This window comes from Lontra canadensis, unplaced genomic scaffold (assembly GCF_010015895.1).
Source record: "Lontra canadensis isolate GAN:19392208 unplaced genomic scaffold, GSC_riverotter_1.0 scaffold47, whole genome shotgun sequence".
In the NCBI taxonomy this organism is placed as follows: domain Eukaryota; kingdom Metazoa; phylum Chordata; class Mammalia; order Carnivora; family Mustelidae; genus Lontra; species Lontra canadensis.
Genome location: NW_022631041.1, coordinates 6,525,322 through 6,540,003, shown reverse-complemented (window position 1 = coordinate 6,540,003; position 14,682 = coordinate 6,525,322). Strand labels below are relative to the sequence as shown.

General features: G+C 37.8%; 1 protein-coding gene across 8 annotated transcripts in view; it reads right to left on the bottom strand.

Moving 5' to 3' along the window:
- UTRN (utrophin) overlaps positions 1–14,682 on the bottom strand; it is a 489,639-nt gene that overhangs the window by 143,435 nt on the left and 331,522 nt on the right. For 7 of the 8 annotated variants that reach the window (XM_032873101.1, XM_032873103.1, XM_032873100.1 and 4 more), the window contains one exon: positions 2,706–2,878. In XM_032873101.1, the coding sequence (XP_032728992.1) occupies positions 2,706–2,878 (173 nt within the window). Of the gene's footprint in view, positions 1–2,705; positions 2,879–12,975; positions 13,097–14,682 lie in introns of those variants that run through there. The other variant, XM_032873107.1, reaches the window with a different exon arrangement.

Here is a 14,682-nt window from a genome sequence, read left to right as displayed (position 1 = left end):
AAAGGATGAGCATTTGGGAGCAGGGGAAGAGAGAGAGAGGGAAACCACTCTTAACTATAGAGAACAAACTGGGGGTTGATGGAGGCAGGGAGGTTGGGGATGGACTAGATGGGCGATGGGTATTAAGGAGGGCACTTGTGATGATGAGCACTGGGTATTACATGTAAATGCCAAACCACTGAACTCGACTCCTGAACCAATATTGAATTGCATGTCAACTAGAATTTAAATTAAAAAAAATTTTTTTTAATTAAAAAAATTAAAATAACACACGTCACTGGAATGTGTTATCTAGATGCAGAAGTCCACTGGCAAAAGTTTACTCTCTCATCTTCTAAAAATAACATTAATTTATTTATTAGATAATATTGCAACAGTACTTTAGGAGCTCTTTCTTTTCAGGTTAGAAAAACAACATGACTTGATAGGCTTAGGAATAGCATCTGTGGAAGACCATAGATTTTTTCTGTCTGTAGCTTTCTATCTGGAATGATCTCTTTATGATGTGGGCCTTCAATACACTCTCCTTCCTAAAGAACTCATCTTCCTTGGGGCACCTGGGTGGCTCAGTGGGTTAAAGCCTCTGCCTTTGGCTCAGGTCATGATCCCAGGGTCCTGGGAACGAGTTCCGCATCGGGCTCTCTGCTCAGCAGGGAGCCTACTTCCTCCTCTCTCTCTGCCTGCCTCTCTGCCTACTTGCGATCTCTGTTTGTCAAATAAATAAATAAAATCTTAAAAAAAAAAAAAAAAAAGAACTCATCTTCCAAACTCTCCAAATGCCAGCACCATGTACACAATCTTTACCAGGACCAGCACTGTGGTTTTCACTCGTTAGACTAGATGCTGGTTTTGCTAGAACCTCAGTGAATGTTTTTCACTGAATTAACATTTTTAATCATTTTACTTATTTTTATTTATGGGGAACAGAAAGTTGCAACCCAAAGGGATTTGGCCAGTTGAAAATTCAATCTTAAATAAGCCTAAGTATATTCTCTCATTGTATAATACTCCCAAGTCTGTCCTCTCTTATTGAAAAAACATAGTTGGCTGGTCTCCAAGAGGATCTTTAGATGGAGACTGCCGTGGTCATGCTCAATTACCCCCTTCCTTAAGGGTAAAAAGAAGTGTGAATTTCCTTCTATGAGACTCAGAAGAATAATCACCTTTCTTTAGATAGAAAAAAATTTTTAACATTTATTCACAACAAATAATCACTAAAGATTTCTACGTTCTAGGAACTGGCTCCATGAAATCCAGAAGCCAGATAAAGCAGATCCACTGAGCCCCTTTATATAAGAAAAAATAAACGAGGTGCTATGTTAGACAGCCTTTACATAGGTTAAAGAACTGCCAGATTATCCCATTCAATCTTCCCAGCAATCAGGTGGATTAAATATTTATATTTTGATTGTGTGAATGAGAAAACTAAAGCTAAGAGAGACCAAGTGACTTGTCTAATTTCAGTAAGTAAACATCAAAGTCTAAGAATCAAACTTAAGATCATTTTGTTTAAGGTTATACACTTTTCAATGCATCATACAGTTTCCAAACCTTAAGAGACTGACCCAGATACAAGATCTAGGTCTTTCCTTTTTCCTTTTTTTTTAAGATTTTATTTAATTATTTGAGAGAGAAAAAGAGCAAGTAGGAGGAGGGAGAGGGACAAGCAGACTCTGAGCTGAGCATGGAGCCCAATGTGGGGTTCGATCTCACGACCCTGAGATCACGAACTGACCTGAAATCAAGAGTCAGACGCTCAACTGACTGAGCCCCCTAGGCACCCCAAGATCTAGGTTTCTCTACTGACATTCTTCTTTTGGATCTTTGCTTAGTAGTTTCCTGTAAAGTCATATCCACTTGGGTACTGTTCACCATCTATTAAATGTAATTCTAGACTCCCAATAGCATTAATCATTGTCACCCTCGATACTTTTTCAGGGTCCTTTCCTAGTCAACATTCTGGTCCTCAAATTCATCCTGATTTAATTTTACTCTTTCCAAAAGCAGACATGAATCATCAGTTTCCCATTTCAGTGTCCATGAGCAGTATTTAATTTCTATAAATACATTTTCCAATTGGACATACAAATAGCATGATGAAGCAAAACGTTCACTGCCAAGAGTCAGAAAGATCTAGGTTCAAATCTCGGCTTGGCACTTGTTAGCTGAAAAACTTGGCAAATTCCTTATTCTCATTTAGCCTCTGTCTCCTCATGTAAGGAAGGACGCTACTATTCACCTACTGGGATATGTCGAGAACTGAGTAATGCTTATAAAGAGGCTAACACAGTACTTGGTCAAGGAAAACACTCAATAACTAGCAGGTATTGGTAACATTATTCTTCTTAGTATTCAACTTAAAATATGATGTTGCAAATTTGGGACTAGTCAAGAACAGTTGGGTCCTGGTGGGCCCTGGATATAAAAGCTATAACTTAAAAAAAAAAGCGTTTTACATATAAAATTTTTTTAAGATTTTATTTTTAAGTAATATGCACACCCAATGTGGGGCTCAAACTTACAACCCCAAGATCAAGAGCCACATGTTCTATTGCCTGAGACAGCGAGGCGTCCCTGCATTTAAATCTTAAACCACTTCAGAGAAATCATCATGATGGTAAGGCTTCCCGTGCTCCTTCTGATATGCAAAAGTCATAGAAATCTCTCTCCCCCATCATTTTTATTTTGATATTGACTATCCTGACCTGATGCTGGCAGATTTGGCTTTTAAGTCATTCCATCTTTGGTTCATATCATCTAGGCGATGCTGAAGCATAGTAGCCTCTTCAGAATTTCCCAAAGCTTTTACCATCTTCTGCCTGTTTCCATCAATGCTTTTAAATATGTCGTTATGTGCATCAATTTCGGCCTGGATGTCCTAAAGAGAAAAGAGCAGAAAGAGTGCAAATGTTAGGTATTAATGTCAACACTACCTTGGCGTTGCTATATAGGACTTCACTTTTTTTTTCTTTTATAGTCCACAGATGAGGATTTTTTTTTTTAAACAAAATAGTAAAATTCGCCTTAAATGATAACAAATTCAAGTGTTTCCACAATTCTGATGTTGAAAATAATAGCCTTCATATCTTTAATATATTGCTTCCTCGGTTCTTAAAAACAGAATGTATTAAAATTTCCTGTATCAGTTGGTTAAATGGGAGTATTTCAGATTAATGAGAAATTTTTGAAATTGTATATAATTATTGTTGCCAAATCACTGGATACTGCCTAATACCCAGATTCATTCTCCTCTTTGTTCCTGGGCAAAACTGCCCTCAAACTGTTTTATAAAGATATTACATAATTTTCCTTTTTTTTCTTTTTACAGTGTATAAACTTAATAGTTTGTCCTTCCAATTGAATAAAATTTATTCCTAGAATTTTAAAAGAACATTTTCATAAAAATGTCTATCTTCCTTAGGAAATAAAAACAATTGACAAAATAATATTTCTCCTGTTAAATAGAAAATTTTTTTCTGAAGGAAATTTGAGTAGAAAGCAAAATAAGAATTAGTAAAATTAAAAATAAAATCTGGTTCAGACTTTGAAGAAGCATTTTGGCAATTTGTATCAAAAGCCTTAAAATTGTTGAAATTACCTATCCTGAAAAGATTTATGTATATACATTTATTACATTAATTGTTTTTAAAGTAAAACAGTGGAAACTCATAATACATTAATGTTATATAATATTAAGTTTAAAAATGAAGGATACAAAACTATATTATGATGTTAATTTAATTTTTAGGGTAGGTGTTTTAAATTAGCATATGTTTTTGTATATCACTATATATACGTATATCAAAAAAGTATAAGAAATATCAAAATAGTATAACCTTTGTACAAGAAGGGGATTTTGGTTTTCTTCTATATACTTTGAGTTTCCAAGATTCTACAAAAATAGGGTTTCTTTTTATAACTAAATAAACATAATAAATTTAAAATTTAAAATACAGAGGGTCTTTATCAATTTTTTAGTATTAAAGGTTGTTAACACAATTATCTGTCTTCATTAAAGGTTCATTAAAGGTTGTTAACACAATTATCTGTCTTAATATGGCAATCATCTTTTCTTCCTGAATAAAATGAAAGCAAGTTAGTTTTAGCTACCTCTAGTGCGACAGTCACTACCATCCAATAAATGAGTGTGAACTTACAAAGAGAATAGCAAACACCCAAGGGGGCCATGAAGGTGTGCAGTGAATCTCTATGGCATTAGCTTTAATGGATATTAAGCCAACTTATGACAGAAATTAAAAAATTATTTCAGGTAATGAATCTGAATTAGTAAAAGGAAAATAAACTCTTAAGGACCATAATTATATTACCTTTCTCAACTTCAGTTTTCCTTTATAAGCCTCACTTGCCTTAAACTTTTCCAATTCCAAAGGAGCACAATGAAGAATTAAATAGAAATTCTTTGAATATTTGGAACGCTTCCATTAATTTAGAAATCATTCTGGATTAGCAATCTATCAGGAACCAATGCTTAGAGGCTAGGATCTAAAAGACTGTTCTTCTTGTATCTACAGACCTAGACTAACCAACTGGATACATGGAAAGAAAGGCCTTTTGCACCTCACTATCCAAGAAGCATGGCAGGAAGGTGTCACTTCCATTAGGTTAAAGGGCAGAAGAGCTGTATTCTCATTTCTGAGATTTGTGATGTCTAACATGACATGAATAGGGTCAGATCTGAGGAGGGGGACGATGAACACAGAGATTGACAGACAACTTCTGCAAAATTTATGTTCCAAATTTGCAAGCCTATTGGTCTCTGGGGTTATCTGACCCTAATGACAAAGCCAAATCAGGTCTACCTACAAAGTGGGATCTAAGTACACCCAGAACTGGTGTTCGCCACCAAACAAAAACTCTGAGCTTGTTGATTCTTGTGCATTTCACTAGCACCTCGATTCCACAGACAGGGGAGCAGACACCAACAGAGGAGTAGGGGACAGAGCCAGATCCTGATTGAAGGTGCTCAGGCTGGACAACATTATGTGCATAAAATGGCAATCTCAACATAATTTCAGTTTGGGATACTTTAAATAGAAATTCTTGGTGAAAAAGAAAAAGACAAGGAAAGTTCTGTTGAAAGGTTCTTTGGTGACATCTCCTAAACCTAGTCCTCATTCTTCAGGATGTAACAGTTGTATTTTTGTGTCCTGAAATGCATTTTAAGATACCTAAAGAGATAGATTTTAAGATCAACAGTTTTAAGCTCATGCTTCACATATGCATGATAGCTCTCTTTCTCAAGAAGCTCAACAGGGTCACCTGGATGGCTCAGTCAGTTATGCAGACATGGGATCAGATCATGATCCCAGGGTCCTAGGATGGAGTCCAGAATGAGGCTCTTTGCTCAGTGGGGAGTCTGCTTCTCCCTCTGCCCGTCCCCCACAATTTGCTTGAGCTCTCTTTATTTCTTTCTCTCTCTCTCTCTCTCTTCTCTCATGGCATGTGCTCTCAAATAAATAAATGCAAGCTGGTACAGCCACTCTGGAAAACAATATGGAGATTCCTCAAGATGTTAAAAATAGAGCTGCCCTACGACCCAGCAATTGCACTACTAGGTCATTTACTCCAAAGATACAGAGGTAGTGAAAAGAACGGGCACATGCGCCCCAATGTTCATAGCAGCAATGTCCACAACAGCAAACTGTGGAAGGAGCCAAGATACTCTTCAACAGAAGAATGGATAAAGAAGATGTGGTTGATATATACAATAGAGTATTACTCAGCCATCAGAAAGGAAGAATACCTACGATTTGCATCTACATGGATGGATATGGAGGGGATTATGCTGAGTGAAAGAAGTCAAGCTGAGAAAGACAACTATCGTACAGTTTCACTCATATATGGAACATAAGGAATAGCGTAGAGGATCACAGGGAAAGGCAGGGAAAACTGAATGGGAAGAAATCAGAGAGGGAGACACACCATGAGACTCTAGACCCTGGAAACAAACTGAGGGTTGCAGAAGGGAAGAGGATGGGAGGATGGGGTAACAGTATTAAGGAGGATGCATGACGTCATGAGCACTGGGTGTTATGTGCAACTAATGAATTGCAGAACACAACATCAAAAACTAATGATGTATTACTATATGTTGGCTAACTGAACTAACTAAATAAATAAATAAATAAAATCTTCAAAAAAAGAAAAAAGGCAGCAGCTCAATGACACAGTGAGCAAGGAAAGGCAACTCTTTGCTCTCTATTGCCAACATAAATCTGGACTCAAATTTCCTGTATAGTTTCTTAAACATTATTATGAATGAACCACACCAAAAATCACAAGGAAACTTCAAACCACTACTTCTGATAGTAGCCCGGCATATTTGCTTCCTTTCATAGTCAAGAGAAGTAGGAAGATAGAAGTGTACTAACATCCATAAATAGTTTTTAAGTTTCACAAAAGTATTCTACAACATCAGGAAATCTGTGTACTAAGAACATAAAGCAGACTGGGCTCCTGATATCCAATCAAGTGATGCCTTTTCAACCCAGCCACAAAGACAAATGGAGTAGAACAGAGCTCCATCACTGGTCAGTCAATGATTGTAGGTACTTCTATCAGAGGTTGATTAAGAGGATTACCAATCATCATATATTCATATTGGAATGCAACTTTCGGTATGTGAAGAACCCTTCCACACATGAGCCTCCACAAAAAGCAGGAGAAAAAAAAAAAAAAAAAAAAAAAACTAACAACCAGAAAGTGATCAAAGAAATCAGCATACATTATTCCATTTTATGTAACATTTGCTAGCATATTTACTTGGCCAGATATATTAAAAGCTCCCAAAGTCAAAAAAATCATCTTAATATTTCTTCTGTATTCTTCACAGTCTCTGCTACACAGAAGGAGCCTACCGCAAAACAGGGATAGGTCAATAGATAAAATGTATAAAATGCATGAATGAAAGTATCTAGTTCATCTTGATTGGCATATTAGCCACCATAATGCCAAGGAAAAACAGACAATTACACAATTACACAATTGGATGGGAGTGCTCAATCTCTTCATCTAAAAAATTTAATATGGGAACCTAAAATTATTTAGATTCTTACACTACAAAGCTCTGCCTTATCTTTCACTGGAAATTTAGAATGACGTGCAGTTAATGAATTACGATCCTTCGTAGATGACTGTACAATGATGCGCTGGTTTTAAAATCAAGATGCCAGCATGGGAGGCAGTTAGATCATGACCCTGATGGAATACCAAATGCTAAAATAAATTGAAATTCCATGAAGGAGGGTTTACTCTCACTGCAAAGCTGAGGGTCTTGCCCTACTAATGCTTACCTCTGTCACCCGCAAACCATTCTGAACATTAAGCAGCACAAAATCATTATTGATAATTAGTTATGGGCATGTAATCCATGCAGAAGCACAAAGTAATGCTCTCCCAAGCATTTAGCATGAGCCGGTCATGTGCACCGAGAGGCCAACACAAAGCATTCAAGCAGTTGAACTAACATTTAAAAATAAGACAAAGGGATATCTAAGGTTTCTGTTAAAACATACCTTCTAACAATATAAGCAGAATGTAGAAGGTTAGCAGAAGCCAGTGGTTAGGATAAGAGGAAAATCATAAGATGTACACTGTCAGCACAGTCTTCCAGAAGACGGCTATGAAGCGGACAGAGATTCCCTTGCCTACGACATCCACTAGCCAGGTCAAAATTAACCTCATAAATAATGGAAAATATTTATTTATTTATCTGATAACTGACATTTTCATACCAATTTTGCCCTTATCTGGATATTTATCTAACTATCTAACCCACAGAGATTATTACATGCCAACACTTTACAATGTATGTCACACACATTTTACTTCTTTATAATGTTCTATAATCAAGTAGTGGCTATAACCATGTGAGCCAAAATGTTTCTTTGGATTATATTCATTATTTGGATTATATTCCTGAAGGTGAAGAAGTGAGGTCAGCTACGACTTCCCTACCATATTCCAAGGCTTGGGCTAAATCAACAAAGTTAACCATTAGGGGAAAAGAAGCCCACTGTTCCTTTCAAAAACAAGACTGGAATTCAGAGACAGTTTGGGGTTGATTAATAGGAGCTCAGTGGGTTGTTGCCAGAGATTGGGTTTTGAAAGTGAGGAATCATAACTTTGTTTAAACAAGTCAGATATTACCTAAAAATAATACAACAACCAAATAACATCATCAAAGGTCATCATGTGATATGTAAATATGCTCTGAAGCTTTTGTGAAGCTTCTGGGATAGTGAGGAATTGTAATTAATTATTTGACTAATTATTATGATTAATTTTAATAAATAATTCAATTAATTATTTATAAACTACATTTTCATTTGACAACTAATCTCATAGATTTTAATCACTCTATTAAAAATTATGGAAACACATTTAGACAGACAACAGAAAGTAGTATTACCTGGTCTATAACAGCATTTATAAAGTAAGAAATCAGTACTAGTAATGTTCTTTTCCCATTATCTAGGATTATAAATATGTTAGACAACAGAGTAGAAAAAAAGTTAAATCACTAAGTTGAACAAGCTCACAATTAACTGCCCTTCCAAGATAATTTGAACAAGCAACTTGCAATGATAAAGAATCAATAAATAAACTACAGTTTAAATTCCAACACAGCAAACACTGCTATTAATCAAAATATCTTTCATAACCAAAAACTGTTCCAAATCCTTGAATCTACACCAGTTGTTACTGAAACATATTAATATCCTAGTGAATTAGAATACAGTGGCCTCCCTCCTGGAGTCCCCAGGTTTGACTGACATGAACACAAGCTTCTTAGGGGCAGTTACTAAATGTTTCATGTAGCCAAAATACTGCCCCGCCTTCATTCCCCAAATCGGACAGCATCATCAAAAGCAAACAGGTTTAAAAACCCTAAAATCATGGCATGTTAAACGTTTAAAACTATAATCCTAGAGTACCCAATTCCTCCCCTCCTGATCTGTCCTATTGCCCAGAAAACTCTCAATTTCCTCCCTCATCCACATTCCTCTACATTAACCTCAAACCCATTTTTTAAGTCCCAGTTTAAATGTCATTCCTGCAGGAAAGACTTCTCTGCACCTGACTAAATTAGGGCTACCTGTTACTCTTATAACTACCTCTACATTTGCTGAATCACACACTTGTAGTAAAACATGTTCCTTGTTTAAGGTCTGTATCCTCCCATTAGGCCATAAGCTCAATGAGGGAAAGTCTACCCTATGCCCCCTCTCCATCCCTGCACTCACCCCAGGGCCTGTACATACTATGCACTTCATAAATATTTGCTAACTGTTGAACAAATGAGTAGACCTTGAAATGGGAAGTTTACTGTGTCTTAATGTACACATTTGTTTTAAAATTAAACATTGCAAATTGAGCAGGAAAATACAGCTTTAACCTAGAATTTTTAAAAGCACTCATCCTAAAGGAGGTAAATGCTATAAAGGAAATTTATCATTGAGTGCCTTCTCTCTGTCACTATGGGAAGTCGATTTCCCCAAAGGATTAACCAAGACAGTAGTAACTATTCAAAGACATCTGCGTGCGCACGAGTGCGTGCGCGCGCACACACACACACACCCCATTAGAAAACTGTCATTATCATTAATCACCTGGCAATAGAGCCGCATAAATTAATAAAAGACAACAGTCACTCAAAATGTCACTGAGCTACAACTGTCCATTACTCTATCCTCTGTGACTATTAAGTAAATAGAAGAGAGTACACAATGCAAAGGGCTCAAGTATGACAGTAGAATTGGGCACTGAAACCATCAGATACTTCCTTTGTGAAGTACTTTCAAGGAGAAAATTCATTCACTAAAATCAGGAGAGGGGGCACTAAAACCAACCCACAGGCAGGACTTCAGAGGGGTGCTCTCGTGGACCAGCTTTCTGTGCCCAGTCAGCTGTGAGTTTGGCCTGAGTAATCGCTGTGCATGTGGTCACAGCCTTTCCCCCTCCTCACTTGGCTAGATGAAAAGGGCCTGCTTGCTGGCAAGCATATCTTGCCACAAGGTCATCCTCCCTTGGTAAGAAGTTGCAGTCTCAAACTCCCCTTTAGATCCCCTCTGGGGTACCCATGGTTTCTGTCAGCTGGGATTTTCTGATCCCTAGTGAGGTGTCACTTTGAGGGAAAAGTAGAGAATGCCTCCTGCCTTCTGGATTCCCAGGGAAGCTCAGCATTGCTTTTTCTGGTTCTAAGAGATTAGGAATGAGTACCAAGAGTAATCTGTCCACCCCACCTATGCTGGAGAACAATCCTGGCATCATCCATTTTGAGATTAGGTAACCAAAATACAGATTGCAATCATGTGCCAAATATTCATGTATGAATGGATACCCAACATAAATCACAAGACCACTGGATTTCTCTAAAATTCAAAAATGTCAATCATAATTCCCCCTTTCAATTGCTCTCACAACATGCTGTCTTGAAGTTACTGTGAAGATCTGCAGTCATTTGGAAATTTCAATTACTGAGCAGTCTACAGTTTTTCAGATTAACCATCATTGGAAGACCCATCACATCCCAACTTCAGACCCTCGTGTTCTTAAAGCCTGCAATGGCTTCAGGAGCATAGTAAAATGACATTCTGGCTATGATATCCTAAACCTCAGACTGCAGAATTTCAAACACTGACATAGAAGTGCTAAATCACTATGGTCCATATTTTCTCACAAACAATGAATCATGGAACACTACATCAAAAACTAATGATGTACTGTATGGTACTAACATAACATATTAATAATAATAACAATAATAATAATAATAATAAAAGCAGATCACTAATACAGAGGAAAAAAAAACAGGTCTAAAGGAATTGAGAGTAAAAGATCTATGGAAGGACTGTTCTTCAGCTTCTGAAGGTATCATGTGGCTTTTGCATTACAGCAGTAGGCTTTGGTCCTTCCCTAAAAATGGCATTATTGCTTTCAGAGCTGGGGGAAGGGAGGCAGCTGTATTTGAGAGGTGTGAAGTAGAGGTACCTTTCCATAACACCAGTTTTCCTGGCAATGAATCAGTGCAGCAAAGGCTATATGAGACCGCTTTTGTGAAAATACACAAAGGATTTTTTAAATACTTGGCTTGAAGAAAAATATATTCATGTATGACAACTTTCTATAAATGAAATATGGCGAAGAGATGAACTCTTACACAGATTTTTATAAAGGCGTCTAACACAAAAGTAAACATACATGGAGAACTTCGGGTTGTGAATGGCAGCAGGATTGTTTCTTTGAATTTGCCTTTGTCTCAAAAAAAAAAAAAAAAATCCCAAATCAAGCTTTTGATAGGAATAAGCCAGCAGACTTCTTTTACTGTCAACTCAACTACTAAAATAAGAATAAGAAATAGGCAGATAGTAAGATTTGGGAGTTAGAGAGGAAATATACTAGTATGTCCAGAACATGTAGCTTTGCCAATAAAACGGCCAGAAGACTGAGGCAGGTTACTAACCTCGGGTATCTGACCTAGGCTTTTAAGACTAATAGCCGCAATTACAATACAAAAGTCCAGCTATTGCCTACAATTACTGCCTCTCAGGGGGTCTAAGTAATGAATTATTCAAGTAACATATGCCCTATATCTTTTTAGGAAGAAACAGACAAATCTATACAAACCAAGCTAGCAGACCTCTTTATGGTCATAAAGTTTGTCACCTGCTGTTCCCAGCTGCCATAAAAAAAGTTATTCTCTCCCTCCTCTGACCCTTATAAATGGTGAGCAAGGGGAAACCATCCCTATTCTCAGGAATTTAGGTGCTTAACAACATATTAAAGCGAGAGGTCAAAGTGCGCCCTGTGTTGCAATCCTTACTACTACAGTTGGGGTGCAGGAGAGATGGGGGTGCTTCCAGCCAGGAGAAGCCACATTCCTCTTTCTCCATACTCTTCCCACTACACTGTTTCTATCACCAGGAGGGAAGCAATGACTGTGATTGTTTTGGAAAAGCTTCTAAATTTTTCAAATGACATGGTTTTACGCTTTTTTCCTCTGGCAATTGCAGTTTCGTTAAAAAAAAAAAAAAGTCCATTATTCTTTAATGACTCAGTATAGTCTCGCTTATATTTGTACTTGTAACGAACCATGGGGTATTCACAGTGAAAGCCACTGAGCACATCTTTAACAACTGATAAATAATTGATTTATGCACATAGTGAAATCATTTCACTTCTTTCTTTTTCTTTCCATATTGGAAGTTGAAAGAAGATAAGTGCTTGGCATCCACAGGCTAAGGAAGGGCAGGAGCCCATGAGCAGCACGTTGAGGTTTTCTGTTTTGTTTAACTATAAATGTAAGGTAGCTTTGGCAGGCTGGGCTCAATCCTAGAGTGTGCCAAGAACTTTCCTACGGAAAAAAAGAACTAAGTGCAAAATTAATGATCCAAGCGTTAAAGCTTCACAGTGCATGCAAGCACTCCACGTATAAAACAGACACTCAGAAATAAAAAAGAAAACGTTTAAGAACGGATGTGCCCTTGTCACAGGGAGGTATCATCTCCTAGCTCAGCACTGAATCTTCAGAAAGCAGGCTGGGAAAGGCAGTGCTCCACCAACTGCAGGGAGAGGAACCTGAGGGGTCTGGAAAACAGAACCCATGCCTGATGAAGTCAGACTTTGGCATGAAAACCCAGTGTTGTTGCTGGTTTTTTTTTCTTTCCAAAATAACTTTCAATTAAATTACCAGTTGACTTGAGTACAAAGGATCTCTTCTGATGTGGAATTCTAAAACTGACAGGCATCATGAGAAGCCCTCCTGACCAAAAGAAAGAATTGCTAATTTGCTCTTTAGTTTAAAAAAAAAAAATGTAAAAGAGGATATCAAATCAAATATGACTTATAAATTAAATAACCAAACAGTCACTAGACTACCATGAAAATGCATGTTATAAAAAAACAGACAAGGAAGAAAAAAAGGTACATTCATGAGGTCCACGTTCTGCATACCTTTTCAAATTTTGTCAGCAATTCCCGTAAGCTGAAGTTCAAACCAATCATCGTCCAGTAGCCCTTGAAGCCTACATCTTTCCGGCGAACTTCCTTCCGACAACAGCTTTTAACTTCTAAAATCCGTATCTTTTCTGGCTATACTTTAAAATCCTTTGTAAAATCCTTTACAAGCCTTGCCTTTGAGCTATGGTCCATGAGCAGCAGGAGCTTGTGCTGGGACATTTTAGCCACCCCACCGTGGGTCCGTCTTTTCATGGACTTCGGAGTTCGCAAGGAATAGACCTGCTTCTATAATTTCTGGTAGCTCTGTTCCACGAGGCTGGCATGGTCTCCTTTTTCTCTGGGAAGCCCAGGATTCCCTTCTGCTCACCTCACTAATGACCTGCAGCCCACAACTGTTCTCTCCTGGGCCCCAGGCTTAGAGTTTGGTCTCAATTACACACAGCAAAAAGAAGCTATATCCTGGAAACTTGCATGAGAGAAGGCAAAAGAAAAAAAAAAAAAGCCAAGTATTACCAACTTCCTCCATTCAGACTGGTTTCAGAAAGAAAAAGGAAAAAAAAAAAGTCCTGGGTAAAGAGCCAGTTTTCAAAGAGCATGACTTATGTAGAGTTCGAACAGCAAGGAGTGTACTCTTGTCTGAAGAAACACCCAAACACGGGACAAGAGGCCACACCGGCTTGTACTCTCCCAGACACTGCAGCCTGCGTTGCTATGGCAACCACCAAGCTAGTTTTAGTCCATTTCCCTAGGTCAGGCTGTGCCTAAGGGATGCTGTCAGTGCAAGAGAACTAAGTTGTTTGAAAAGTTGTTCTGTCTGTCCGGAGAGAAGTTCCCGCAACAGATCTACCAGTCCCCCTCTGCGGAGTTTGCTGAAGGGGAGGGCAGTGGGAGGCGGCTTCGCGGGTCCCCTCACGTATCTGACAGTAGTGTGGTAATCCACTTCTCCTTCCAACACTTGTTTATTATTTTAATCAGCATCCTCCATTCCACCGCCCTTCACACAGTTTGAAGCAAAGCTCACTCCCACTTCCTGGAGGCCTCCCTTCCCCCAAATTGCCCTGTGGTATCTCTCCAATTGTCTCAGTCCCTCAACAGATCATGGGATCTATATTCCACTCTGGAGCCCACCCATGAAAATAAAAGGGGGTGGGTGTACAAAACAACGTGAAACACCAAATACAATATGTGTGGTCAGCTGTACTATTTCTAAAAAGTTTTGAACAGGGAAGGGATGGGGAAAATACTTGGAAGGAAAGTTTATCTCACTGATACTACTAAAAGGCACTCAGACTGTTTTCACGTGGAGAATTTGCTTATTTCCGAAATAAAATCTAAGTGAAAATACCCAAAATGTGAGTAATAACCAATTACTTCCAATGTTAAATTTTGATGTTAAATTTTTACTGCCACTCACAAAAACACTTCTGTAAAATTTTAAGTGTAATTTCTTTAAAGGAAAAAGTTCAATCCAAATGATATCTTCTCGGCACTGACACTAAGGACATCATTCCAAGGCAAAAATGTGGCTATGCTTTTTGCCTTACATAGCTATTTAGTATACCAATAAAAGTCTGACAGATATGTCCATATGAAATATATTTCTCTCATGGTGTGCAGAAATTCATCATAAATATATATAATGTTCTTAAAGGTGACATGATCACACAGGGAATGATGTTAATCTTACTATAACTAAGTTTA